The sequence below is a fragment of the Crinia signifera genome, chromosome 7, assembly GCF_055691185.1.
Source record: "Crinia signifera chromosome 7, ASM5569118v1, whole genome shotgun sequence".
Classification (NCBI taxonomy): Eukaryota; Metazoa; Chordata; class Amphibia; order Anura; family Myobatrachidae; genus Crinia; species Crinia signifera.
Window position 1 is genome coordinate 87,555,344 of NC_139223.1, and position 26,175 is coordinate 87,581,518.

The window sequence follows — 26,175 nt, forward strand, 5'->3', positions numbered from 1 at the left end:
GCTACATATAAATAAGGTCATGTGGGTTTTAATTTGACATGGTGAGGGTACCATCAAAGCCAAAAATACTTTATATAAGTATGGTCCACAACCTCAATACTCCTGTTTTACCAATAGGTCGTGTTTGCTAAATTTCTGTCTATGGATTAGCCTCACCTGTGCATGATCACAGAAAGCCCCCGAACATGATCGGTTGGTGATACCTGTGGATTGGAGAAGCAACGCTCTATATAAACCTTTGGTACTAATTCCTAATTGTGTTTGATTATGTTCTTATTTTGATACCAAATCAAAAGAAATCACTAAGCAGTAATTATCAAAAAACAATTTAATATATGTTGTGTAATACTAAACAAATTTAAAATGCATAGTTTTAATCATAGCCACTGTTTTGTGGCATTACCGTTCTAAGAGACTTTTGGTATTATTGCGGCTATTATTATAAAGTAAAAGCCTTCCCAATGACACACATTGAGGAAAATCATGTTACAGAGCACCACCTAGAGGTTTTACAAGATACAACACTACAACAGAGTCCCATGTTTAAATAGGTATGTGAATGTGGGTATGGGTCATAGGGTCGACAAGAACAAGGTCTATAGTCATAAGGTCGACCACTGAATTTCAACATGCATCAATGTCGACATGACTGAAGGTCAAAAAGTAGGAGTCCCTCTAAAAAAATGAAATCAACTCCTATGCATTTTGGGGCAGTACAGGTGGTGTAATGGTTAGCATTACTGCCTCACAGTGCTGAGGTCATGTGTTTGATTACCACCATGGCTCTAACTGTGCGGAGTTTGTATATTCTCCCTGTGCTTGCGTAGGTTTCCTCCGGGTACTCCGGTTTCCTCCCACAATCCAAAAATATACTGGTAGGCTAATTGGCTCCCAACAAAAAATTAACCCTAGAATGTCGGTGTGTGCTTGTACATGTGTTAGGGAATATAGATTGTAAGCTCCACTGGAGCAGGGACTGATGTGAATGTTCAACTATACTCTGTACAGCACTGCGGAATATGTGTGCGCTATATAAGAAACTGTTAATAATAAACATGGGGTTAGGTCGACCGGGACATTAGGTCGAAACAAGCATCATGTTGACATGCACAAGGTCGACAGTCAAAAGGTCAACATGGGTTTTTCCCACTTTTTTGTCCTGAATGCCAACAGGCAACATGGACACTAAAATAGTTCACCACTGCACTCACCATAATTCGGGTCACAGTGACTCGCTACGCACCGCAAAATATTTTCTTCTCCCACCATGCCCTAGTGGATGGTAGGATTTTGTCGGCGCAAACAAAAAAAACCTGTATCAACCTTTTGAGTGTAGACCTTGTACATGTGGACCTAATTCTTGTGTTGACCTAATGACTGTCGACCTTTTTGTCGAGCTAGTGACCGTATTCCGTGAATGTAGCATCTTCCAACAAAAGAATTATAAGCAGTAAAACAACATCACTTTACCTTTCCATAAATAAAAAGTATATCTAAAAGTACATCTGAGTAGTATAACAAGAGTATCAGAAATGTTATACTTCCAAGCCACTGATAAGGGGTCAATCCAGTTAGGTGTGAGTTGGGTCCCGTGAGCTATATATAATGAACGTGCAAAGCAAAGTATATTTGCAATTCGATTAAAAAACTTATGCTACCCATACACTTATACGATAGGATTCAAGGAGACACCGAATCCGATCGCAGCCTATGGTACAAAACTTGCCCCCTGTCAGCACCCGATGTCGCATGCCATCTTGAGATGACACATCGGGTGCTGGAAGAGGGCAGCGGAGTAGCATAGCACTAGAAGTAGCACTAGCGGGCATTGGGGGGGGGGGGTCAGTGGTGGTGGCAGAATTGTTTAAAATTCTGGGCAGCCCTCTGATTGGCTGAGAGCTCGAATGATCGAATGATTGCATGCACTCTCTCACAAGTGTATGGTCAGCATTAAGGCTTAAATGTCAGGACACAGTGCATGATATCTGGTACACTCCTCCTAATATATATTCACGCAACGGGAGGGGTTTAAACAGAATAATTTAGTAAATAAAAAAATTGTCCAGTTCCCACTGATTTTCTCTAAAACTTGATGTACTAACGGGAGAGGATTTTTTGTACATTGCATATGAAAGGTAAAAGTGTATATTCCATCTTTTTACAAACTTGTATAAAAACACTAAACTATTGCTATACAGACCTTCTAGATTAAACATGTTGGAAAGACATTAACTTGACAAAAAACACCTTGCCTACTATCATTTCTGAACTGTTAATAAAAAGTGTAAAAAACATCCATTGGACACCTACTATAGGGTCCTTGCTTTCTCATTAGTTGCTTTTTGGGGTCCAGAATGGTTTCCTCACCTTTTCATACACCTCCCAGATCTTGCCTTTCCCACGTGCGGACAATCAAGCAGTGAATAGTAGCACCATTAAACAGACTCTCTTTCGCAAACTCAATACTAACTGGATTCACCCATAAGACTGAAAAGACAGGTTCACCAACTTTTCCATAAAAGCTGCTGGATGATAAAAAAAAAAAAAAAATGCGGAAATCTCAGGCGTTCTGGATAAAATACTGCTAGTAACAGCTAGTAAACCATGCAAAGGTTTACCACTTGGAAAGAGGTTTGGAGGGAATCAGGAAACATTATACAGTATGTGTCTCTCTGGGGGTTGTGGTGCATGTGATTTACAGTTTGCAAACACATTAGAAGAAGGAATAACATGGAATAATGCAGATAATCCTATCTGAATAGAAAACTGGGCACATTATAAACCGCATAGTAGTATTAATAGAATACCATCTAACTCACAATTACAGATGGCCATGGGTTCTAGTACATGATCCATGTCTACTTATTTCAATTCATTCAAACATATCTGGGTGGTAAGCATTAAAAGGTTTTCAATTTTCAGTATTTGCTGAAGACTCCAAAGGGTGAATTTACCAAGTAAGCTGCTGCTGCTGCTTCTTTGTATGTTAATGGTGGAAACTGAAAAACTTAATACTATTTAAAGCAAACAATAGCGCATTTAACTTTGAATAGCTTTGCTGCTTGAGATTTCCAGCTTGTATGGGCCAAAAAATTAGTGCTTTACAAAAGTGTCCCATGTGACTTATGACAAATTTGTAATGCGGATTTCATCTGCAATTTAATTCCAAACTTACATTGATTTTAAAAGGATAATTGTCAGGATCCAGTGCATAATCTCTGGTACACTTCTCCTAATCATCATAAAATTGGAGGAGTTTAAGCAGAATAATTTTGCAAATAAAGACATGGGCCCAAAAGAAGCAGATTTGGAAACCACCTCTTTACTCCCTTAGTAATGTTAGGTGTGATAGTCTTGTTTCAGTAGGTGTATTATATGTAGGTAGCATTCACATTTCTCTGTGCCTGTAATCACTTTCATGTCGCAGGACATACATAGGTACAGTGATATGCTTTGCAACAGTTTCCCATGTGAAAACACTATAATAAAACAAATATATTGAACTACAATTGAACAGATCAATGGGACAGTTCTATCCCTTTCAGACCAAAACCTTGGGTCTGATCCGGGATTTGGAAAATGGTTTCAAGAAGGGGCAAACCCAGAATAAACCCCATTAACACTGTGGCTTCAACCTGGTTTAGCGCCATTCTCTACCCTGCACATAGGTGCATTGTTAACTTTGAGATGGCAATCTCCGGTGAGCGGACTCTCCACAGGCTTTAAACTGGACTGGGGCTGGATGACCTGGGCTACCTCTTCACACTGCCCCAGTGTTTAAGCTCTGCTCAGTAGGACACAGGATTTTATTTTAGTTTTGTACTGGGACCCTTTCACACCGAGCTGCTCTCCCGGTTAACCAGACAATAACCCACGTTGAATCGGCAATGTGAAAGGGGTATTACTGAAAATTTTAATATTATGGGCAGCAGATTTAAAGGCACATAAATGTAAAAAAAAAAAAAAAAAAAAAACAACCGAATTGTAACATTCATTACTAAGGGTCAGATGTATCAAACTTCAAAAAGTGATACGATGGAGAGTGATAAACAGCCAGTCAATCATGTTACAGGCTGGGTTTGAAAAATGACAGGTAGGATCTGATTGGCTGGTTGTTTATCACTCTCCACTTTATCACTTTTTGAAGCTTGATACATCTGGCCCTAAGTGTAAACCACCTGTGACTTCAGAATTTAAGATATTTGAAATATATGCAATCTATAAAGCTGAATGCAAGCTTTAGTCTTTGGTAATCAGTTCCATGAAGTATTCTTCTATTACTTCCACTTGGTGTACATAGAAGATAAAATCTCTCCCATAATAACAAAGGTTCCCACAATTCTTAATATAAATCTAGAAACATTTACATAGAAGATCTAGAATAATCTTTTTTTTTTTTTTTTGTTAAATACAAGTTTTAATACCAGGCTTGTTTTATAAAGCCAGACTGAGGCACAGGCCAAAGCTGGCATGTTACAGACAAATAATTGAATAGTAAACTTTACCCTGAGAGCAATTTCTCAAAAAGCCACTTGTATTATTTTATATTCAGTTTTCCTTTCTGTAAAAAACATCACACACAACATACATATACATGTAAGTAAAGCATGATCAGTGGCAGGATCCATAAAATGAAGGGACTTGCACTGCTGGGGGAATTTCTAATCCCAGTTATTAAGCCTCCTTTCAGTGTGCAATGCTATGCAGCAGCTAGAGGTCTCTCACTAGATTAAGGTTCTGTATGTAAGGGTCCAATAATCAAACATCCAGCAATGGAAGTAGTTATTTTAAACTAATTAAAGGGCTTTATAAAAAATTATTTTTCGAAAAATAGGTTTCTTTCCCCAATTACCACATAAGTAAAATGAAATTATGCATATTAAAAAGTAATGCTAGCGACATGTATATATGCCTCTACAAGGCACAAAACATTCCAATGTACAATGCAACCATCACTAAATAGCTTGTATTGCGTGGCACCCACCATGAGAACCTGTGTGAAAGTGGACGCAGTCCTGTGCCGCCATAGTACACCACTGTGCAACTAGATCACATCCATTTCTTAAACCATGGACGTACATCGTTGATAGACCTTGGAAGTTGGAAATCAATTCCATACACTGAAGCTGCTGAGCAAACAGCAGCAAAAGGAGTGTGTTGCAGTATCCTGGATTTACAGAAAATTAACGGATTTATGTCGTTAGATGGAGGCAGAATGATCGCTAGATACAATTTCAATTAAAATATCAAATATTAAATATTTGACTTCAGCATCCACTTAAATAAATGTGCAGACTATCTAGCGGTTAAGAAAAGGTATTCCGATTTTGTTTGGTCACACGGAAAAGCAGCTGATAGATAATACAGCTTGAATCAATATAAAACAAGCTGCCTGGCATTCATTAGGTGGACACAAGATGGTCCTTTGCTCACATTCAGCTACAATAAGATGCATGTATTATCAATGTATTGGCACATAGAAAATCCAGAAAAGTGCTAGTGTCAGAACTGAAATGCCTGCCCGACTAAATTAGCATCTTTCCCATGCACTTTACAAACACTGCATTTTGTTTGTCTCATTCGGATTTACCCAATATTGCACCTTTTAACAAATAAGCATAGGCAACCGAGGTCGTAACCATCTGATTATCTTCACTGCATCTAAAGAGGCAGCTATATAACAGTATTCGGATGATTCAAATACTAATTTAGTAGCCTTACGAATGCGAGGAAAAGGTTAACCCATGAAATTAGTTATTAATTATTAAGATATTGAGGGGAGGGCGTCACAGTTTGAAAAGATTAGAATAATTTAGTAGGAATTACTACTAATATGCCTCAAAGTCCAACAAGCCAGTACTAACAATTAGCAAAAAATAGGTGTTAGACTGGGCAATTCTGCACAAAACCGCCTGCAATCTTGTACACTCCAGAACCCCTTTAACCTGTACATTGCATTTCCAGTACCACTTTAACCTTGTATATACTGCACCCTCCAAGTGATTGCACAAGCAACTTCCTGAAGAACTCTGGATCCTGCACACTTATCTAGGTGCCACATAATCTAAGACTGTATTAGGATGTGTCTTGCCAAAGCTGCATGATTTTATAGCTTATTTAGAAAACAGGTAGCACTTTGAATTAGATCATCTTCACGTTGTGTCTGGTAATGCATTCCCTATGTGTCCATCAGAGAAGGCCCATGATCACTGAATGTTCACTTCCAGTGCATCAAAATCTATGAGAAGAAAAGAATTGACAAGTCAGCACCACAAACACAAGAAATGTAGTGTTCTGTAGATTTTATGCATATATAATATAAATCACAGACTATATAAAAGACAGAGCTACAGTTCAAGGAACTCAAAAGGGTACTTGAAACATCAATAGAATTTAAAAGAACAACAAGTTATAAATGTTAATATTGTATTTTAAAAGTCCTTTGCTAAAATGTGATGGAAGCTGGATCCATAGTTGTGGGAAATATAGCAAATTTAAGAAACTTTGCCATAAAATAAAGCATCACAGAAGAAGAAAGAAGGTGGTGGTCCTATAGAAAGTATGGTTTAAGTACCCACTAGAGCATGAGATACATATAACAAATCCAAATCAGCTTGAATCGGTGTCCACACAGCAAAGAGTTGTGGCCATAGGCCGCTGAGGGAGGGTTAATCAATTAGAACGGGATTGGTTCTAAAGCCCGGCGTTCAAAATCCTGACGTTGGAATCCCGACCGCCAAAATCCCAACAGGGGGGGGGGGGGGGGGGGGGGGGGGGGGGCATGTATTGTTTTATCTGGAGTCAGGTATTTTGATTATTTTATGAATATATTTATTTACAGTTTCTTATATAGTGCAGAATATATGCACCTACACACTGTTTCAGAAGATCCAAATTTCAGAATTAGATTTAAAAAAAAAAGGTATTATCGCATTTTTCAATGCTTAACAGACAAATGGATATATAAATTATTATTCTTGTCTGTCCAGTCTTTTTTAGGGAACAGCCTTATCTACTGGTGTTACACACAATATTGTAAGAGACTATTGCTTTAAGGGTGGACTTTAGAAACAGGCATCACAACGGATTATAAAACTAATCTGCACAAAAATGTTTAGGTATCTGAATATCCAAAATGTACATAGATAGGAAATGTGGGTACTCTTTACCTAGAACGGCGCCGCCGATCAAAATCGTGGTCATCGCGGGTAAAAATCGCGGTGATCGCGGGTAAAATTGGATGGTCGCGATGCCCGCGATTACCGCGATTTTCCCATAGGAAACAATGTTAAAAAGCCTGATTGACCGCGATTTGACACTTAAATGCCTCAATGGACCCGATTTTGGCATATAAATCAATGTAAAATGGGCCACACAGCCCAAATAGGGCCAATGAACCGTTAAATGTCCCCCCAAATTTTTAACGCCACCCCACGATCCACGCCAACCCGAAGCGTGGCGAGCGCAGCGAGCCCGCGAGGGGCGGCGGTACGCGTCCTCCGACCTTTTCATGCCCTACTATCCACGTCGGCGTGGTGTGAGAATATAATAGTGTGGCGAGCGCAGCGAGCCACCGAGCCCGAAGCGTGGCGAGCGCAGCGAGCCCCGCGAGGGGACGCGGATACCTTCACAGGTAGACGCGTCCCCTCGCGGGCTTCACAGGTGTCCGGGTCGCCACGGACACCTGTGAAGCCCGCGAGGGGACGCGTCTACCTGTGAAGGTATCCGCGTCCCCTCGCGGGGCTCGCTGCGCTCGCCACGCTTCGGGCTCGGTGGCTCGCTGCGCTCGCCACACTATTATATTCTCACACCACGCCGACGTGGATAGTAGGGCATGAAAAGGTCGGAGGACGCGTACCGCCGCCGCTCGCCACGCTTCGGGTTGGCGTGGATCGTGGGGTGGCGTTAAAAATTTGGGGGGACATTTAAGGGTTAATGGGCTCTGTGGCCCATTTAACATTGATTCCTATGGCCAAATCGGGTTGATTGAGCCATTTAACACTAAAATCGGGTCCATCGCGACTTTTAACATTGTTCCCTATGGGAAATCGTGAGCATCGCGTCGCGGGCATCGCGGGTGCGTTTATGTGCGGCCGCGACCGACACGATTTTTATGTTTTACATTGATTTCAATGGCAAATCGCGGGCATCGCGTCGGTCGCGTCGCGGCCATACATTAATGTACCCGCGATGCCCGCGACGGGCGCCGCACTAAGTAAAGAGTACCGAAATGTGTTAGGGTTACCTAAACTTTCGTCCTTACTAGCACAGTTTTTCACGCTCATTCTCCAGTCCCTTCAAGGTGGGCAGATGTAGATGTGATCACCTCAGCTTGCAATGCACTACCTTCATCCAGACGTGCTCTTTTAGCATCTGGCTCTTTGTGTGTTTCTCGATCAAAGACATTGGATACAGACACCGGAAGGGAGGTGCTGGCCTGAGCTGCAAGCAGCTGCAATGGGTTGGTGAGAGCTGCCAAAAATGATTAAGAAATAAATCACAGACTATAATCACCAGTCAACACAGACTGCACATGCTTATCAATTGATGCTCGATTCCCAATCTTTGAAAATTAAATTAACATAAAATAACAGGCTCAAAAAATTAAATAAAAAAATGATGTAATGGGAAACATAATATTTGGCTATATCGGTGTAATTCTGAACGCCATGGGGATAGACTGAACACCAGCAACCTCTGGGCCTCAAAACTGGCAAATAATCCTCAGGTTAGCTACAGTAACTCTAGGAGATGCACAGTACAAACATTGAAGAGACTGAATTCCCCTTAGAAGTCTATCACAAAGCAGCACTTTATGTGAAATCTGACCATATGCAGATCATTTATCACTCTGCCTAAATATAATAGCTGCTGCCTGATCATCACTATACCCAACTAGACAGCCTCGTTAGGAAAGTGCAATAAGCCAAGTCTTTCTATGAAGAGACCGAATGAACTATGTAATTAATATATTAACACACATCCATGAAAGGTGCTTATTCTAATCTAATTGTATTATAACCGTTGTCATCAACTGGTCAAATGCAATGCTATAAATCACTTTTATGTGAAGTTTCCCGGTTCCATGTTAACTAAAGTCTTTTTCTCTAATCTCTTTCTCCTTTATCCCCCATCGCTATCCTTCTCATCCCTCTTATCTGTCCCCTCACTACCCCGTATCCCTAATCTCTGTCTCACCTTTCACCATCTCCTTTCTTGACTCTATTACACCACCCCCTAAACTCCCTCTATCTCAGCTCTGACCTTGCTTCCCTGTCTCATCTCGGTCCCCTTCACAACCCTCCTAATCCCTGTCCCAAGTCCCATCCTAAGGTATGGAGCGGAGAGTTTGTAGGCTTGATCATGTTAGGACAGGAATGTGCCTTCTTATCCACACCTGTCACCTACTGGTGGAGCCCCATCACCCTGTAGGAGGATATGGGAATGGTGGCAGAACAGTCCTGTTCAAACAGGGGGGAGAGAAGTGGGTCTCTAAATCTGCAAGCCAGTGAGAGCTGAAGGGAAGGAGGAGTGGGTCCTCCCTGCAGATGGGCCCACACTTTTTCTAAAACAAGAAACACTTTGGGAGTATAAAACTAATGCATGTGGGCTACAAACCATAGACATTTCCGGTGAGATTGGCAGTGGTCATGACTTCTTTCCCACTGGGAGTTACTGATGGAGGGTGCGGCGTGAGGCTCATTGTAGCTGCTGGCTGTAAAAGTGTAACTTTTTGTCCATGAAGAGTTTGTGGAACTGCATTTGCTACAGTCTGAATAACTCTGCTGGCAGTGGAAAGTGTAGGAATTGTAGCAAATGTGATAGTATTTACTTCATCTTTGATGCCTGCAAAATGAGAAGGGACACTTTAAAGCTTCTTTTCTTTGGTTTTGCCATACACATAACTATGGGTAAGTATTTCTTACCAAGTTAACATGAGAACTGCTAGCGAAGTAGACTATTTAAACCCTGTTTTAAATTCATTTTTACCAACAGAATCTTAATGTGGTTATACACAGGGCTTAAAGTGGTCATGCAGAGGTGGGGGAACTCATTTCTCTATGCCACCTATTTACCCCCCACCCCCCTTCCCTCCCCCCATGAGACAGGGCCAGTGGTAGGGTTTTTGGCATCCTTCTGCAAACTAGAATGCTTTTCTGTGAAAATTACTGTGCAAGGCCAATGTGGAGGTAAAAATGTTTCACCTTATCATTAGAGGTGGTGTAACTCAGTTCCACCCCGTTCCCCCTCACTTTAACCCCTGGTTATACAGCAGGCTCATGTGATACAGGTGATGTAACCAAATCTGTAAGGCATAATGATAGCCGCTTCCCGAAACAGAACTGGGTACTTGTTTCCTAGCACGGCGCCAGCGAAAAAAATTGTGTCCATCGGGACCCCCTAAAATCGCATAGATCGCATGCAACCAAATCGCATGCGATGAACGCGATTTTTACATTGAAATCAATGTAAAAGTGTCCCTGAGACCCGATTTTACATTGGCCCCAATGTTAAATGGCCCCCAGACCCCAATTTTTATTGTTTTCCAACCCTAATGGGTTAAATGGCCCCCCAGACCCCAATTTTTATTGTTTTCCAACCCTAATGGGTTAAATACCCCCCCCCCCCCATTGTTAATGGGCAGAAGCGAGCCCCGCTAGGGGACGCACATTACTTCAAAGGTATTACGCGTCCCCTCGTGGGGCTCGCTGCGCTCGCCACACTATATAACATCAACTTCACGCCGATGTGGATAGTGGGGGTATGAAAAGGTCGGAGGACGCGTACCACCGCCTCTCGCGGGCTCGTTGTGCTCACCACGCTTCAGGTTGATGTTGATCGTGGGGTGGGGGGGCATTTCTCATGCAAAATACCCATAAGGGTGGGTATACAATGAAAAATCGGGTCCATTGGCCCATTTAACATTGTTCCCTATGGAAAATCGCGTCCATCGCATCGCATGCCTTAACTTAAGGCATGCGATGGATGCAATTTTTTAATTGTCGGTGAAAAGGCTAAAAATAGCCCTGAAATTGCGTCGGTCGCGTCCATCGCATACCTTAACTTAAGGTATGCGATCACCTACGACGGGCGCCGTGCTAGGAAACAAGTACCCAGAACTGTAAACATACCATGTGTTCTCCCTGAAGCAGCCATTTCTCCACCACCACAGCTGGCTTAGGCCCCTCACACCAGACTGGGCTCCGGTATTAGTACCTCCCGGGCTTATATTGTACTGTACAGTTGGAGCCACAGTGTCGTTTGCCGAGAATGAGACACATGAGCGTCTCATACGTAAGCGCATCGCATTCTCGGCGTATAAAGCAGCTCCATCTGTACTGTACATCAATCCAGTGGTGGCGGTGTGTTTTGCATGCATTCTGTATGCGTGCCTCAACGCACCTCACTACGTCTGAGCAGACTACAAATGTAGCGCACCAACCTCTTGACTAGGCGAGCGGACGCAATGTATGAGTGTGGCTCCATCTGTATGAGCCATTTACTACATCTTCTACAGATTATATAGTCCATTTCGATAGTTCATATCGCATCGTGTGTATACCCCTTTACAAGCACACATCAATATTTTTGAACCGGAGACATTGTATAATAAATAAGACAATTGCTCACTTCTGGCAGAAGACACACAATCCAATACTGTTCCACGCAGTTCCTCTCTGGTAGTGGGAGGTCTCTGGCTGGTAAATATGTATCCATTCGCAGAGCTGGTGGGGGTTGTCACTACCTGTACCATAGTGACAGTGGGTGCTTGCTGCACTACATGGATAGCATGACTTGTGGGCTGTGAAGTCATGATGGAAGCAGGCATATATGCCAAAGGCTTTGCCATAAAATTAGTTTGGTGTGCAGGCTTTGCCATGATAACCGGCTGTGCACTGACCGGAGAACCTGTGATAAAAATAAATAAACACATGGATCATACATATTTGCAATTCTCTATATGTCAGACAAGAAAAGATGTGCAAATGTATGTACACATTTTTTAAATCATATCATTGTGGTGAGGGCCTATTACCTAGCACCACTGCATTTTGTAGCATTGAACCGAAGGTTTAGTAACCTACATACACCCAAAACCTCTACCACTAATTTTCGAACATGATGAATCTCACCAAATCAGATGCAGTGACTCATGTTCACCCTCTGGGCAGTATTCAATGTGTAGAATCGCGCTGTGCAGCGAATCCTGTTTAGGATTCGCTGCACAGTCGCCGTGTTCCGGAGGGCTGGAGCCTTCGCTGCCAGCCCTCGCTTACACAGTATTCAATGCCGCAGGGGCTTGCTGCCCCTGACGGCGAATGTTAACCCCTGCGGCGGACGCTGCAGGGAGGGAGATGGAAGTCTCCCTGCCTGCCCCAGAACGTATGTGGGGGGTACACGGTGACACACGGCAAAAATCACATAGAAAGCAATTCGCCATCTTCTCATTGAATACACTCACGGCGAATCACATAGAAAAACCACAGCGAATTGTGGAGAGTATCAGACGGTGAATTGCCCGTCATTCACTGTTCGCAGTACACGTTGAATAGGGTGATTCACTTTCTGACACAAAAAATGACCTTCCAAAGTGAAAATAGCAAAAATTCGCTATGAAATATGGCGAATTGGCCTCATTGAATACTACCCTCTGAGTTTGGTTCCGATCTTCCAGTCCAAAACTTAGAAGCAAAAGGTAACTGATTATATGTATAGCAATGTATAAATAAATGTTAAACCACTCTCAGTTATTCATTACATCTGATCAGGTTTACAGGTCTAATAGTCTGATCTAGAACTTTGCTAAAACTGTAAATTTTCATTTTAAATCAGGCATGTCCAAACTGTAGCCCTCCAGCTGTTGTAAAACTACACATCCCAGCATGCCTTGCCATAGTTTTAGCATTCACTAATAGAAAAACTGTAGCAAGGCATGATGGGGCTTGTAGTTTCACAACAGCTGGAGGGCCATAGTTTGGACGTGCCTGTTCTAAATGGAACGGAAGGTCCATACACACGATTTTGTCCAGCATATATGGATAGTGATGATGGGGAAATTCACTCAGTGCATACGCATTGAGCGATTTTTGCCCTTTTTAGCAATTTTCCCAGGGGTGGACGTCTTTCCATAGCAGGACTCTATGGAAAGCCGTCCACCCCGTCGCTCATCTGATGGTAATACCAGGAGAGTGGTGGCAGCCAGCGATGATGCGGGAGCGCACATCAGCGCTCACCAGTGCCCTGTACACAGGGTGGCTTTTCAGTGGCCCAGTGTGTACGAGCCTAAAGTTTTGCTTCTGCTATGCTGTAAAAAAATTTTTTTAAATAAATTGGTTTCAAACGGTGTCCTCTTATACATGTTCTTCACTTACATGATGCTAATTTTTGTGAAAACACCCTGTCTAACTCTGTAGGTACCGGAATGGCAGTGTGGGTGGAAGGACAGTTTCAGTGAGGACTCTTACAACAATAGTAGATTAACAGGAAGGGGAGAAAGTTATTTCCCAGCTGATACCTGCAGCACAAACCCTTATTGGAATGAGCAGGCTTATCAGTATGGAATGGGTAAAGATACTACGTTCTAGGTGAAAAACAGTTCATAGGGATTAGCAATATTCATAGAAGTATAATTATATATATTATTTGTTATAGAAATATCAACCTGGTGCACTCTGGGAGTATCTGTACTCTGGCACAGAGGCCATCTTAAAACCAAAATCATGTGGAATGGGAGATCCCTCTCGCGACATGCTTTCAGGAGTCTGCAAGCCACTGGAGTTTGAGGTCATCAAATCTGGATATGTTGGAGAAGCAGGCGCACTCCTGTAAGAAGTAGATTGTACATTAAATATATGAAGATAATCCTGACACAGCATCGGGAAAATATTTTACATTCAATTCAAAATCCACAGTGGCCCAAACCGTATACATGGGATTGCATATTTACTACACTTCAGGAATATGACAGCAGCTTGTAGAGCAGGTAATAAACAATTATCAAAAGCAAAGCGAAGAAGTCGCAGTCTATTAAACATATCCAAATTTTTTTTTTTCAAGACAAGTTTCAAGATTAAACAAAGCTTTAAAAAAGTCACAAACTGAATAAAATTATTTCAGAAAATAAATGATCAATAATTATATACTGTGACTATCACCTGGAGGAAAGTGGACCAAAAGGAGTACGAAAGGAGGAGACACCTCTCTGTCTGCGCTTTCGAAATGCCTGTTCTACTAGTTTGGCTTCGGATGTAGGATCTATTCTCCAGAACGACCCTTTTCCGGGCTCCTCTTGGGAACGTGGAACTTTTATAAAGTAGCGGTTCAGTGAAAGGTTGTGACGTATAGAGTTCTGAAAACAAAAGAACCACCAAGGTGTATAATCAAGCGACAGCTACACAAATTGTATGGTCACCTGGTCAGTGAAGGTGGACAAATGAACATGTACATGCAATGATACACTGCTGGAAACCTAAACACAATAGGTCCGATACAGATAAGGGTTCTTATGCATCCACTAATTAGACTGCATGTCTCATGGGCACACGTGGTACATATCTATGTATCTTTCCACAAAGTAATCAGCTATATACACACACAATGCCACATGACCACCACGAATGTTCTAAAAGCTATAAAATCATTACAAACGTAAATTGTTTACAATATATTATTTCCATAAGCCTTAGTTTCTACACTAACAGAAAGACCATATTATGGCCCAAAGTTACTATGGGCGAGATGCAATAGGGCAGTGGTTCCCAAACTTTCTTGAATCACGATGCCCTAGAGCATCAAAATATTTTCAAGGCACCCCTAGGCCAAATGCTGCTTATCGAGAAATTCAGAAAAAAAATATTAAATTAAGTGCATTGTGTTTATAGGTCACAGTTATCTGGTGAGGGACAGGATTTGCTTCGGTTTGTCCACACATATTATGGTTGGAAGCCACAAGCAATGGTTTTGCCTGGTACATTGACCATAACAAATATGAATTGATCTTGGTCCCCCAACCCAAGGCACCCCTGCAAGTGTCCTGAGGCACCCCAGGGTGCCTAGGCACACAGTTTGGGAACCACTGCAATAGGGTGTGATTTTTAGACAGGTTTTAAAAGCGCGCTACAATCACATGCAAAAACAAAAAATTGCACATTTTAAATAAAACATCGCAAATGTAATAGTGCTATTTTTTAGACAAAGTCAGAATTCGCATGTGATTTAGGGCCTTATTTTGGTTCATTCTTTCTGACAAAATCCTTCTTAGATGGGCAAAACCATGTGCACTGCAGGTGGGGCAGATGTAACATGTGCAGAGAGAATTAGATTTGGGTGGGGTTTTACTTCAAAGTGAGATCTATATTGCAGTGTAAAAATAAAGCAGTCAGTATTTTCCCTGCACAGAAACAAAATTACTCACCCAAATCTAATTCTCTCTGCACATGTTACATCTGCCCCCCCTGCAGTGCACATGGTTTTGTCCATCTAAGAAGGATTTTGTCAGAAAGAATGAACCAAAATAAGGCCCATAGTGCGGTTTTTAGTAGGGGAAAAGTGCAATTTTCAGTAGAGAAAATGCATGGAGCCCCCTCCTGAGCATTACCAGACCCGGGCTCATTGAGCCAGACCTGGTTCCATGGAAATGCTTTCAGCCAATCCGTGCTTCTATAGATTTCCCACTGTAATTAATGTGGAGGAAGCCACCTAACCCCACAGTCAGTGCGAGGGGAGACAGCTCACCCCCACGGGATGCAGTTTAAATCCTGGCGGTCGGGATCCCGGCGTTCAGAATCCCGACCGCCGAAATCCCGACACTTTCTCCCTCCGTGGGTGTCCACGACACCCCTGGTGGGAGAATAAATTAGCGTGGCGAGCCCGCAAGGGGGGGGCGATCCACGTCCCCCCCTTGTCGGGATTTTGAACGCCGGGATCCCGACCGCAGGGATTTCATACTGAATCCCACCCCCACAGTCAGTGCTGGTTAGGTGCTATACTATTTTAGGTGTGTGTGTTTTTATTTGAACATTCTGTTTACAGGTGAACTAGTACAGTTACACTAAATGGGAGTGCGTATCGAGATCGAATGAACATCAAATGAGGCTGAAACCCGTTCGATTTTGACTGGGGCGGTACACCTGTCAAACGGCAACGCAGGTGTCCTAAGGCGAGCTCAGGTAGGACAGAAACCTCACGTGGAGCAGAAGGGCAAAAAAAAAAAAAAAATCGAACACAAAAATCTCACCATGTACGCTTTGCGACACAACTATATTTCCTGAAAATAGTATTATTTGCTTATTTCTTCTCGAAAGGCATATAACACAAAGTAACCAAACTAGTGGCCAAAATGCTTTTCATTGTAATGGAAATAAAAGTAAAACCCCAGGTTTCTATGACTTGTCCCATCTTACCTGCCAACCTTTATCAGCAGATCTGTAGTAGGGATAATGCTTAGTGATGTGAGCATAGATGCCACTCAATGTGAGCTGTCGATCTTTTGCATAGGAGATTGCTTGAACAATGAGTTGCGCATATGAATACGGAGGTTTTGATTCATCCTAAAGAAAGAAAGATTATAAATTACAAAAATTTTAAATGTTAATATATTCTGTAAAATATTTATCCATTTTAGCCTATGCTAACAGGTACAATGTTCTATTCCCATTCATTAAGCATTTATTAGCACAATCCCATTAACTGTATTGCCACAAAATGATGCCAGATGCAGTCCCCTTGGTCCTGCACACTCCTTTCTAGTAGTACAATGCTGACAGTATAACATACAGTAGTTTAAGCAATGCAAACTTTCCCAAGACATTGTACATTCTCTATACAGGATATCCCAGTTTTCTCCTTAAGCTGTGTACACACAGTGCGATTTGGTCGCTGAGCGATTTTGGCTTAAAATCTCTCAGCAAAATATTGCTCAGTGTACCGTTTTCATCAGCGACCAGCGATTTTGGCTGAAAATTGCAAGCTATTCTGTCTCATTCTGTCTACCTCATTTTGACTAATATCGCTGGTCGCTGGTGCACAGTGCATTGTGCACCAGCAAGCAGCAATTTTTTGCCATAATCGGAGGAGCATGCTCCTGCGACCATGAATGGCTGGCCGTGGGAGCGCGCGCCCGACAACTTATCTCCCACAGCACATGAAATCACTGGCAATATGGTCGCTCAGCGACCATATTGCCAGCGATATCTGCTGAAATCGCCCCCGTGTCTACACAGCTTTACTCATATTTCTGGTCCCTTGAACAAAAACAAAAAAAAAAAAAAAAACAGCTATACTGTAATTAAAATGTATTTCATGAACAAAAATTAAAGTTAGTACAGTTTTACACAATAGCTTATAGATCACATGTCTTCAACCTGTGGCCCTCCAGATGTTGTGGAACTACATGTCCCAGCATGCCCTGACAGTTTTGGCATGCTCTTATAGGAAAAAATGTGGCAATGCATGTTGGAACATGTAGTTTCACAACATCTGGAGGGCCACAGGTTGAAGACCCATGTTATAGATCAAATAAATGATAGATGATTAAACAGAATCTCTCTCTCGGATATAGTACATGCAACATAGCAATGTTTTATTTGTTGTACGCTAATAGGTAATGTACCAGACAAATATGCACCGTAAATACTGCTAGTTATTGCATGATAATGTACTAGATTAAAAACAGCAATGCAATGTAAAAAATACACCATAGCCCTGTATATTGTATAATTCCAGTGCACAGATGGGGATCAGTTTCTCTTGAGGAGGTGGACCCCACCCCAAGTAGTGAAGCCCTGTACCCCTGTGGACCAGTCCAACGCTGAGCACACAAATTATAGAAAATAGATTCTTTAATATCATGATGCTAAACAGATTATATCACAGTTTGGGATCATGTGCATGCTGTTAAATCAGAATTATTGGGAAGTTTTATTTGAATTTGTTTATTGTGTGGTCAATTTATGCACACATTGGGTAAAAGCCTTAAGAGATTATATAAAGGCTGTCTTTTTTTTTTGTTTTAGCAAGTCATTCCACTTGCTATAGAAAACTGATCAATATGCTGCAGACCAACTTAATATGAACTCTGTTTACTTTAACTGCTCTTTGATGTTGATCTACTATTGTAAAGTGCAACGGAATCTGCTGCGCTATATAAGGAACTGTAAATAAATAAATAAATAAAATTATACTACACTAGTCACCAGCCTGTTTAAATTCCTGTGCTGCTGGGATCCAGGGCTCTGTCACGCTGAGGTGGCGTGGGTGTGTCAGTGTCCAAACTGAGCTCACTCAGGCGCCATCTAGTGGCCATTGGTGCACCATAGAGGTGGTGAAGAGCAGCATTAAGCTTTTATTATATAGGATGTTTTCTATACATTTGTTGTTGGGTGACATTGATAACACATACATTTAGGGGTATTCAATGCTCTTTAAGGTGATCCTTATGTCCTCTGATGGTGAGGATTTCTCCCCAATATTGAATACGGCAAGTGGGTTTGATGGCGAGGATGGCTTTTCCTCACCCCAAAAAAAAACAAAAACATCCTCGCCATAGAAAACCCCGTCGCCGTGGCATTGAATATCTCCCATAGATTTATCCAACATAGGAAGTGTACCTGTATATTGTATACATTTCCTGAGCATACCACCCAACTGTTAAATACAAGTATTGCTGAAGTGATAAATGGTTTCAGGTTTTAGCTACATGAACATTTATACAATGTGGGTCGGGAGTGGCACAGGTATAGACATGAAATAAGTAATAATAATAACGTACGTTTAACGGATATGACCAACGTACATGAACATAGCAGATATGACAGGTTTGTCCCAGTCTTTTAGATACAATTCACATCGCAATTTTATTTTCTAGTCGATATAAAATGTAATTGTCATTAAGGAAAGTATTTAAATTACAAATAGGTTCTTAAAATAAACTGAACATGACAATGTGATGTTCCAAGGTATACCAATATAGTATAGTTACATTGACACTGGGGTGTGTTCAATGCTTTTTGCCAGCTGTGACAGCGAGCAGTGCTGACTGCTCGCTGCAAGCATCGGGCATTTTTAAACACATGTATATCTGTCTCTCTGAAGCTGTATACTAAATGCTACAATGTAGTGGCTGCAGCTATTTTCCATGCCAAGTTCTGTTGTGTTGCATACACAGACTTTCACACAATGGGGTATATTTTTGCGAGTTGTGATGGCGAGCAGTGCTGACTGCTCGCTGTCACAGCTCGCAGGGTCAGTATTCAACTGACCCCCTGCACACGCTGTTTCCCCCTTGCTAGGTTTTTGGAGCAAGGGTGAAAAGGCATGTGCGGCCTCTAAAACAGCGAGGCTCATGGCTAAATGCAGCGGCACGTTGAATAGGGTGAACGAACAGTGTGGGGGTTAAACAGCAAGGATTGTTTTCACCGATCCCTGCCATTTATCCCCCTTGCCGGCCACATTGAATACACCCCATTATATGAGTGTCGCAGATCAAATTAATCAACACAGAATCCTTGAGTGTTCTAGTTGCACAGGACCTGGGGGCTCACTTGCACCAGGCATTTCTTGCGGTGTGGTTTACTGAGCTAGATGTATGTGGACACAACTGTATTTGTCGATTGTCGATTGGCAATTCCACTTTGGGTAGGAAACCGGAGCAGTCAAATAGGTTCCCAATACAGGTGCATGGAAAGCCTGAAATCCAGCACAACTTAGTGTGACAGTCTGTGTTATTGAAGGCATGCCTATGTGAGACTTCCACAATGTACATATCAGCCACACTCTCCAACTTCAGTTACAGTATTCTCACATTTCTGTACATGGCTCAGTACGTGGTGATACTTAAAGTAGCATCAGTGAAGTGCACTGTTACACTGCACTGCTGACACTGAGATAGTAATGGCTCTGGAGGAACATTACAGAGATTTCATATGAGGAAGTGGAATGCTATTACAGATAGTACAGTGTGGACATTTAATACTACTGTATGTATGAGTAAGGAAGCTTACAAGGACTTAGAATAAGGTTATATGTATGGGAGCATTTGATCCCACATGCTGGAAAACAAATAAATTTGTTATATTTGTTAAATAAAAAAAGAATTTAACCAATTTGTTTAAATGACTATTGTTCGATTTCCAGAGTTTGGGAGCAAATGTTCGATTCTCATATGCCCCATACATGACTAGATTTTTGTTCTCTCCAGATGGATTGGACAGATAAATGTTGGTATGTACCCAGCCTTGAGAGCAATGTCTGGGAACCACTGGTTTAGGTGAAGGCTATATTGTCTTAGGAACATTTTGCTTTTCAAATCCGATAGCAGTTAATATCCAACCCTATATTCTACAACCACCAAGAATGGAAATGTGTGAACAGATATTTTACAAAAACAGGTTCCCAGTTAAAGTATATATTGCGCTGCTAGCATACATGGACCACTGGGGCTTGCTGCATTTGTACAACAGAGTCTAAAATCTATTCAAATAGGTCTAAGATACCAGCAGTTATGGGTATTCCTCACAGCTTACTTTGCTGAGCTTCATTTGTGTACATGTGTGTACATGTGCTGCTATACCAATTCCTATGTGTCTGTAGTAAACGGTGAACAGCTTTTTAACCAAGAAAAATACCATACATTGGTCATCAAAAAGCATTTCAATCACACTGGATGTCTCTCCCATCACATAACACAATAAGAGTATGAGAACAAATCTGTATCACTGAAACCAATTGGGTGATGAGATTACAATCCACCCATTAATGGCTCATTTATATCACTGAAATAAATGAAGATTGAAGATCCCTAAAGTTAGGATAAACAAAGACAGTAAATATTTCTATTACTTTATTTTGAACATCTATTGTGGAGAAATCCATTTGAACTCTATTAAGAGTTAAAACATCTTTGAATCCTTAATGATTCATACTAAAAGTATCAAACCCCTGATGAAATCTCATAAAGAGACGAAACGCGTCGGGTAAGTGGTATGATCCCCAATCCCAAGGAAATACCTCTATTTCAAGTGAACCTGTTTTTATATGTATTTATGTTTTATAATAAATGTTTTATATCTAAGAAGTAGTCTTGGTTGATTGTAATTGAGATATATATATATATATATATATATATATATGTACACACACACACACACACACACACACCACATCAACTCTGGCACTCTTAGCTTACAGGTTTAGCAGCGGCTGGTGCCCTCACACAGCGTGTCTTGCATATGCAGAAACACACTGTACATATATTCTGGATAGCAGCACTCAGCAATAAATCAGGCAAGGAAACAGCAGCAGGACACCAACATTTCAAAAGTATTTCACATTTTTTTCCTTGTTGCCTTGACGAAAAAGGTGAAATACATTTGAAACGTTGGTGTCTTGCTGCTGTTTCCTTGCCTGATTTATTGCTGAGTGCCGCTATTATATATATATATATATATATATATATATAGAAAGTGGTTTCTCTAAGGTAGAGACACAGGCACTCGCCACTTTATCCAAAAATAACTCAGATTTTTGGTAAAAATAAAATAAAGTTTATTACTCAGATGAGCCAGCAAGACAAAGTGGTAAAACACATCACCAAACTCCGACGTTTCGGTCCGTCAGTAATGGACCTTTATCAAGGAGCCTAATAGAGCACAAAAAACAATGTAAACAGCAAACAAAAGCTTCCACATGTTTAAGTCCTCATAAGTGATGTAGCATAATACAGAAATGCATAGATGAACTTACGTGATTAGGTGAGGTATAGGGTACAGCAAAGCCATCAAGGGGCTGCATGCAAACCAGCATGGAGCAGCGTTGGTAAACACTATGAAGTGCTGGTTTGGTTTAAATAGCCCCGGAACGGAAATGGGCTGCGCTGGGTCCCGCTAGAGGCTACGGTGACGTCACTTCCTGTGTGACGTTACCAGGAAGAGAGTTAATGCTGGTGAAGCGCAAGCAGCCGGAAGGCGGAAGTAGCGCTTCCGCTAGTTGGAACGCATCGCAAGGTATGCGTTCCACCTTGTGGTGAAGGATGGGCTAAAGTCTGCGATGCCAGTAGCGCATCGCAGGAGAAGCTAAATAATGCTGAATTCTAAATCCAGCACCCGGCGCTGTGGTCAGGGTAGATGGTCTAGCGGATGTGACGTAGCTGCCCTGTTGGAACGCATTACCCGGAAGTATGCGTTCCAGGGCAAAATGACAAGGAGATGAAGCGGAGTAAATATGCCTAATGGGAACGCAACATAATGTGGTGTGCGTTCCGGGGCATGGCGCCTATGGGCGCATGTGGGGTTACCAACAGTGTTGGTCTAAAATAAAGACGTAGATGCCATATTGAAATGCAACTTACTAAGTGTGCATTTCAAGGCATAGCGCAGATGAGCGTGTCAATGGGTATGCAGGGTCAATTGTAGAGGTCAGTGCCTCATAAGGTGTTCAAATGAAGCATATTCCGTTCTCTTTGGGGAAAAAAACAAATAAACCAAAAACCATTTATGAAGAATAAGGTGACTATTAAAAACATAAGTAGTGTGTTGAGTCATGGGAGAATCATTCTAACACCACTGTGCAATTTTAACATTAACACACCGGTGGATAAGTTGTGCCGACTAAGGATAAGGGAGGGTGACATTAAGTTATAGGTGAACCCCAAGATGGGGTATATGAACACCCTCTGATGAAGAGGACACGGAGCAGAGCAAGAGAGAACATACAGAGAACCAAAAAGAAGAAGCAGAGTAAGAACCTAAATATGTGACAATATAAATGATACATTTATTTCAGGAAGATGTTAAGGGGGTTATTTTCATTGAGGCCCCTAGGGGCCAATGTCCCAAGTTCAAATATCCATCGGCTCTCCTTCTTTCTTAATAAAAGTCCACGATCACTGAAGGGTTAAAATTTAGAACCCATTTAGCATATAAGAATTTGCACGTAGTCTGTTCTCATCTTGTTTTCCTTAGCTACATTCCAAGGTTGCTGATATTAAGTTTGTGTGTCTTCTCTGTTTCTACTGAGCTTCTACTCCCAACCCCCCCTCTTGGAATTGCTATGCAGCGTGCACCTGCACAAACTCTTGTATAATCGAAAACCCCCCTTGTTACTCATTTTCTTTGTGTATGATATTTTGTATGCCCCCCCCCTGTTGAATCTGCTCTACAACAGACCAACAGACCAATCAGAATGTAACACATACATATTGTATACTCCCATGTATTATGCTTTTAACTAGCTGCCTTTGTGATATTAAACAGAATGTTTCTTGACTCGCCACCGTGTGTTTGGTGTGTAGGGTTAATTTACATTCTCACTGGTACCTAAGGGGCCACCAGGTCGAGGGGCTACACATTTATCCTTACAATTTGGGGGCCAGTCCGGGGTCCAGACGATCGTCCCCTGATCGGTAAGATAGAGAATTACTTGTCTGTCTTTTTCCGCTAAGGGATTGCGACCATCTACTGGATCTGAACTCACTCCGTGTTCCGGGAACACGTGACAAGGTAATATTTAAGTCCGGGACTTAATATTACGTAATTGTATGTAAGGAAATTTATGACGCCATAAATGTATCAGGGATACAAGGAGGACCAGGGGTCCACGTCATAAAAAAGGACCTGGGGTCCACGTAAAGGTAATTCAAGTCCGGGACTTGAGATTACGAAACAGGTATCCGGGATACCGCAATTGAACCAGGGGTTCACAGAGAAAGCCTCCTCGATCTGATCGCCTAAATATATGTATGTACATGTTTGTCTGTAAATGTTGCAACTGTGTATTTGTTTTAAACACTCAGTGGACGGATGGTAAGTGTACGTACGCTGAAGTGTTCTGTCTGCCTTACTGTATGTTTTGTATTAAGAATACTCAGTGAACGGGTGGTAAGTGTACGGCCACTGAGTGTTATTGCTGTTTAAAGTGATTCTAAGTAGATTTGCAAAGTGATTTGGCTACTGAATGTCATTTTGTTTAAAGTAATTTTAAGTACAATTGCGACTTGACTTGTGACAGATATTATTGTGACCATATTGACTGACATACTGTTATATTATGGGATTATATTAGAGTAAAGAAACAGAATATTCCCCGCTTTTACCAGGAGAGACATGTAAAGAATATGTTGCCCGTGTCTCCCCCACAAATTACTATTTTATTAACTCTTGAGTAGACAATTTAGCGGGATAGATAGGATAATTAAAAATTGTCCCAAAACAATAATAACACCAATAGGATGTATAATATATTTAAAGAAAGCATGCAAAGGACGCAGCTTTACCCAAGGAGATATGAGACTCATTGTTAATGATATAATTGACCATTACAATAAATGAGACTGGAAAAAGTTCCACTTATCAGTGTACCCTCAGTCACACAAACAGCTGTAGGTTACCCACTTAACACACAAGAAGGCATAGATGCTATGTGGGATCAACTTGCTGCACATATGAATGAAGTGTTTAAAGCACGCTCATCTCTCCCCATAGCTGTAAGTTGTAAACAGAGACAGGCTACAAATTTCTGGAACAGATTCAGGAAGTGCTGGACCGAGGAAGCAGGTCTGCCGCTTCTGCATAATGATAATTTACTTGTTTCTACTTTCATTAATAATCTGCTGCCGATATATATATATATCCTCGCTGTGAAGCAGAGTGTTTCAACTTGAACCTCTGATACAGTGAAGGATTTTAAAAAAAAACATTTGTATAAAAAGGAAGCAGCAGATTGTTTTGAAGTTAAAAGAAACACTGTCACACCACCACATACCCCGTTCACACGCTTCCAAAATCAAAACAATCCTAGGAGACAGAATAAATCATTCCGTTCTCCTAGAGACAGGCTACCTCAGAGGGCTCCTGCGGGACCCCCACCCAACAGGCAGACAAGCTGCTATAACTGTGAAAGGGATAGCCATTGGGCTAGAGACTGTCCGTTCCCTTCAAACAAACCCCGACAGGTCAGTAACCCCATGCAGCCCAGCCAACCCAGACCTAGAGACAACCCCAGATTTCAGATTGACTGGCAGGGACTGACCTTAAAGGGCCATGACATAGGAAAACATGAATTTACTGTAATATTTGACTGCCTAATGAATTTGCTAGGCAGAGATCTTCTCTCTGTGCTGGAAATCACAATCAGTCCACCAGAAGCAGGAAAGGGAATCGATGTTTCATCACCACACTTGCTCATGACTGACAGTTCTGACCCAAACACAGAATTAGACACTGTAAATCCTCAGATATGGTCAACAGGACCTCAGAGCAATAAACCAATTAATTGTTCCCATTGCACCCACTGTACCTGATATAAACTCACTCATCTCAGCCATCCCTGTAGATGCCGCCTACTTCTCAGTAACCGATTGGAAAAATATATTTTTTAGCATATCTGTGGACACCCAGACACAACTGTTATTTGCATTTTCTTTTGAGGCCAGCAGTTAACATGATGCAGACTGCCACAGGAGTATATTGACTCCCCTGTTGTGTACAGCATCGTGCTCCAAGCCATATTAACCCCCTGGCACCCCCCCTATGGTTCAGTCCTGCTACAGTATGCAGATGATCTGCTTATCTGTAGTTCAACAAAGGAGGCATGCCGAGAGGATGGTATATCACTGTTAAACTGGCTCTGTGAATGTGGGCACAAAGTGTCAAAAAGCAAAAATGCAATGGTGCAAAAAGAATGTTGATTATTTAGGTTTTGTCTTGACAAAAAGGGAAAGGAAAGTCAGCCCACAACGCATACAGTCTGTACTGGGTCTGGTCCGCCCAAACACTATTATTGCAGACAGTGGATTCCTGACTGTTCCTACTATGATAACATTTTGAGACAAGCCACACTCAATGACAAACCTAAACAGATACAATGGTCACAAGAAATGTTAAATGCATATGAAAGCCTTAAAAATGTATGTTGATGAAAAGTCCGGCATTGACCCTCCCAAACTATGTACAACCATTTCATTTATATGCAAGGGACAAAATGTAAAACCATGGCGGGTGTGTTGACACAAGAATATGGAGGTAAGCTGCGCCCCGTGGCATTCTTTTCCAAAGTGATGCCGGTGTCGGTCCAAGGTATGCCTGCCTGTCTTTGGGCACTGGCGGCCTGTGCAATGGTAGCTGAGATGGCAACCACACTCACCCTAGGCTCACCCACTGTTCTCCATACCACACATAATGT

At 41.8% G+C, this 26,175-nt stretch overlaps 1 protein-coding gene across 3 annotated transcripts in view; it reads right to left on the bottom strand.

The window, feature by feature from the left end:
- Positions 1 to 313: 313 nt before the first annotated feature.
- FOXK1 (forkhead box K1) overlaps positions 314 to 26,175 on the bottom strand; it is a 74,230-nt gene continuing 48,368 nt past the window's right edge. The window contains exons 4-10 of one of the 3 annotated variants that reach the window (XM_083153452.1): positions 16,404 to 16,550; positions 14,157 to 14,350; positions 13,664 to 13,824; positions 11,632 to 11,910; positions 9,619 to 9,846; positions 8,347 to 8,472; positions 314 to 6,238 (exon numbers count right to left, since the gene is read on the bottom strand). In XM_083153452.1, the coding sequence (XP_083009578.1) occupies positions 6,207 to 6,238; positions 8,347 to 8,472; positions 9,619 to 9,846; positions 11,632 to 11,910; positions 13,664 to 13,824; positions 14,157 to 14,350; positions 16,404 to 16,550 (1,167 nt within the window). In that variant the 3' untranslated portion in view covers positions 314 to 6,206. Of the gene's footprint in view, positions 6,239 to 8,245; positions 8,473 to 9,618; positions 9,847 to 11,631; positions 11,911 to 13,663; positions 13,825 to 14,156; positions 14,351 to 16,403; positions 16,551 to 26,175 lie in introns of all 3 variants that reach the window. The other 2 variants (XM_083153451.1, XM_083153450.1) reach the window with 2 other exon arrangements.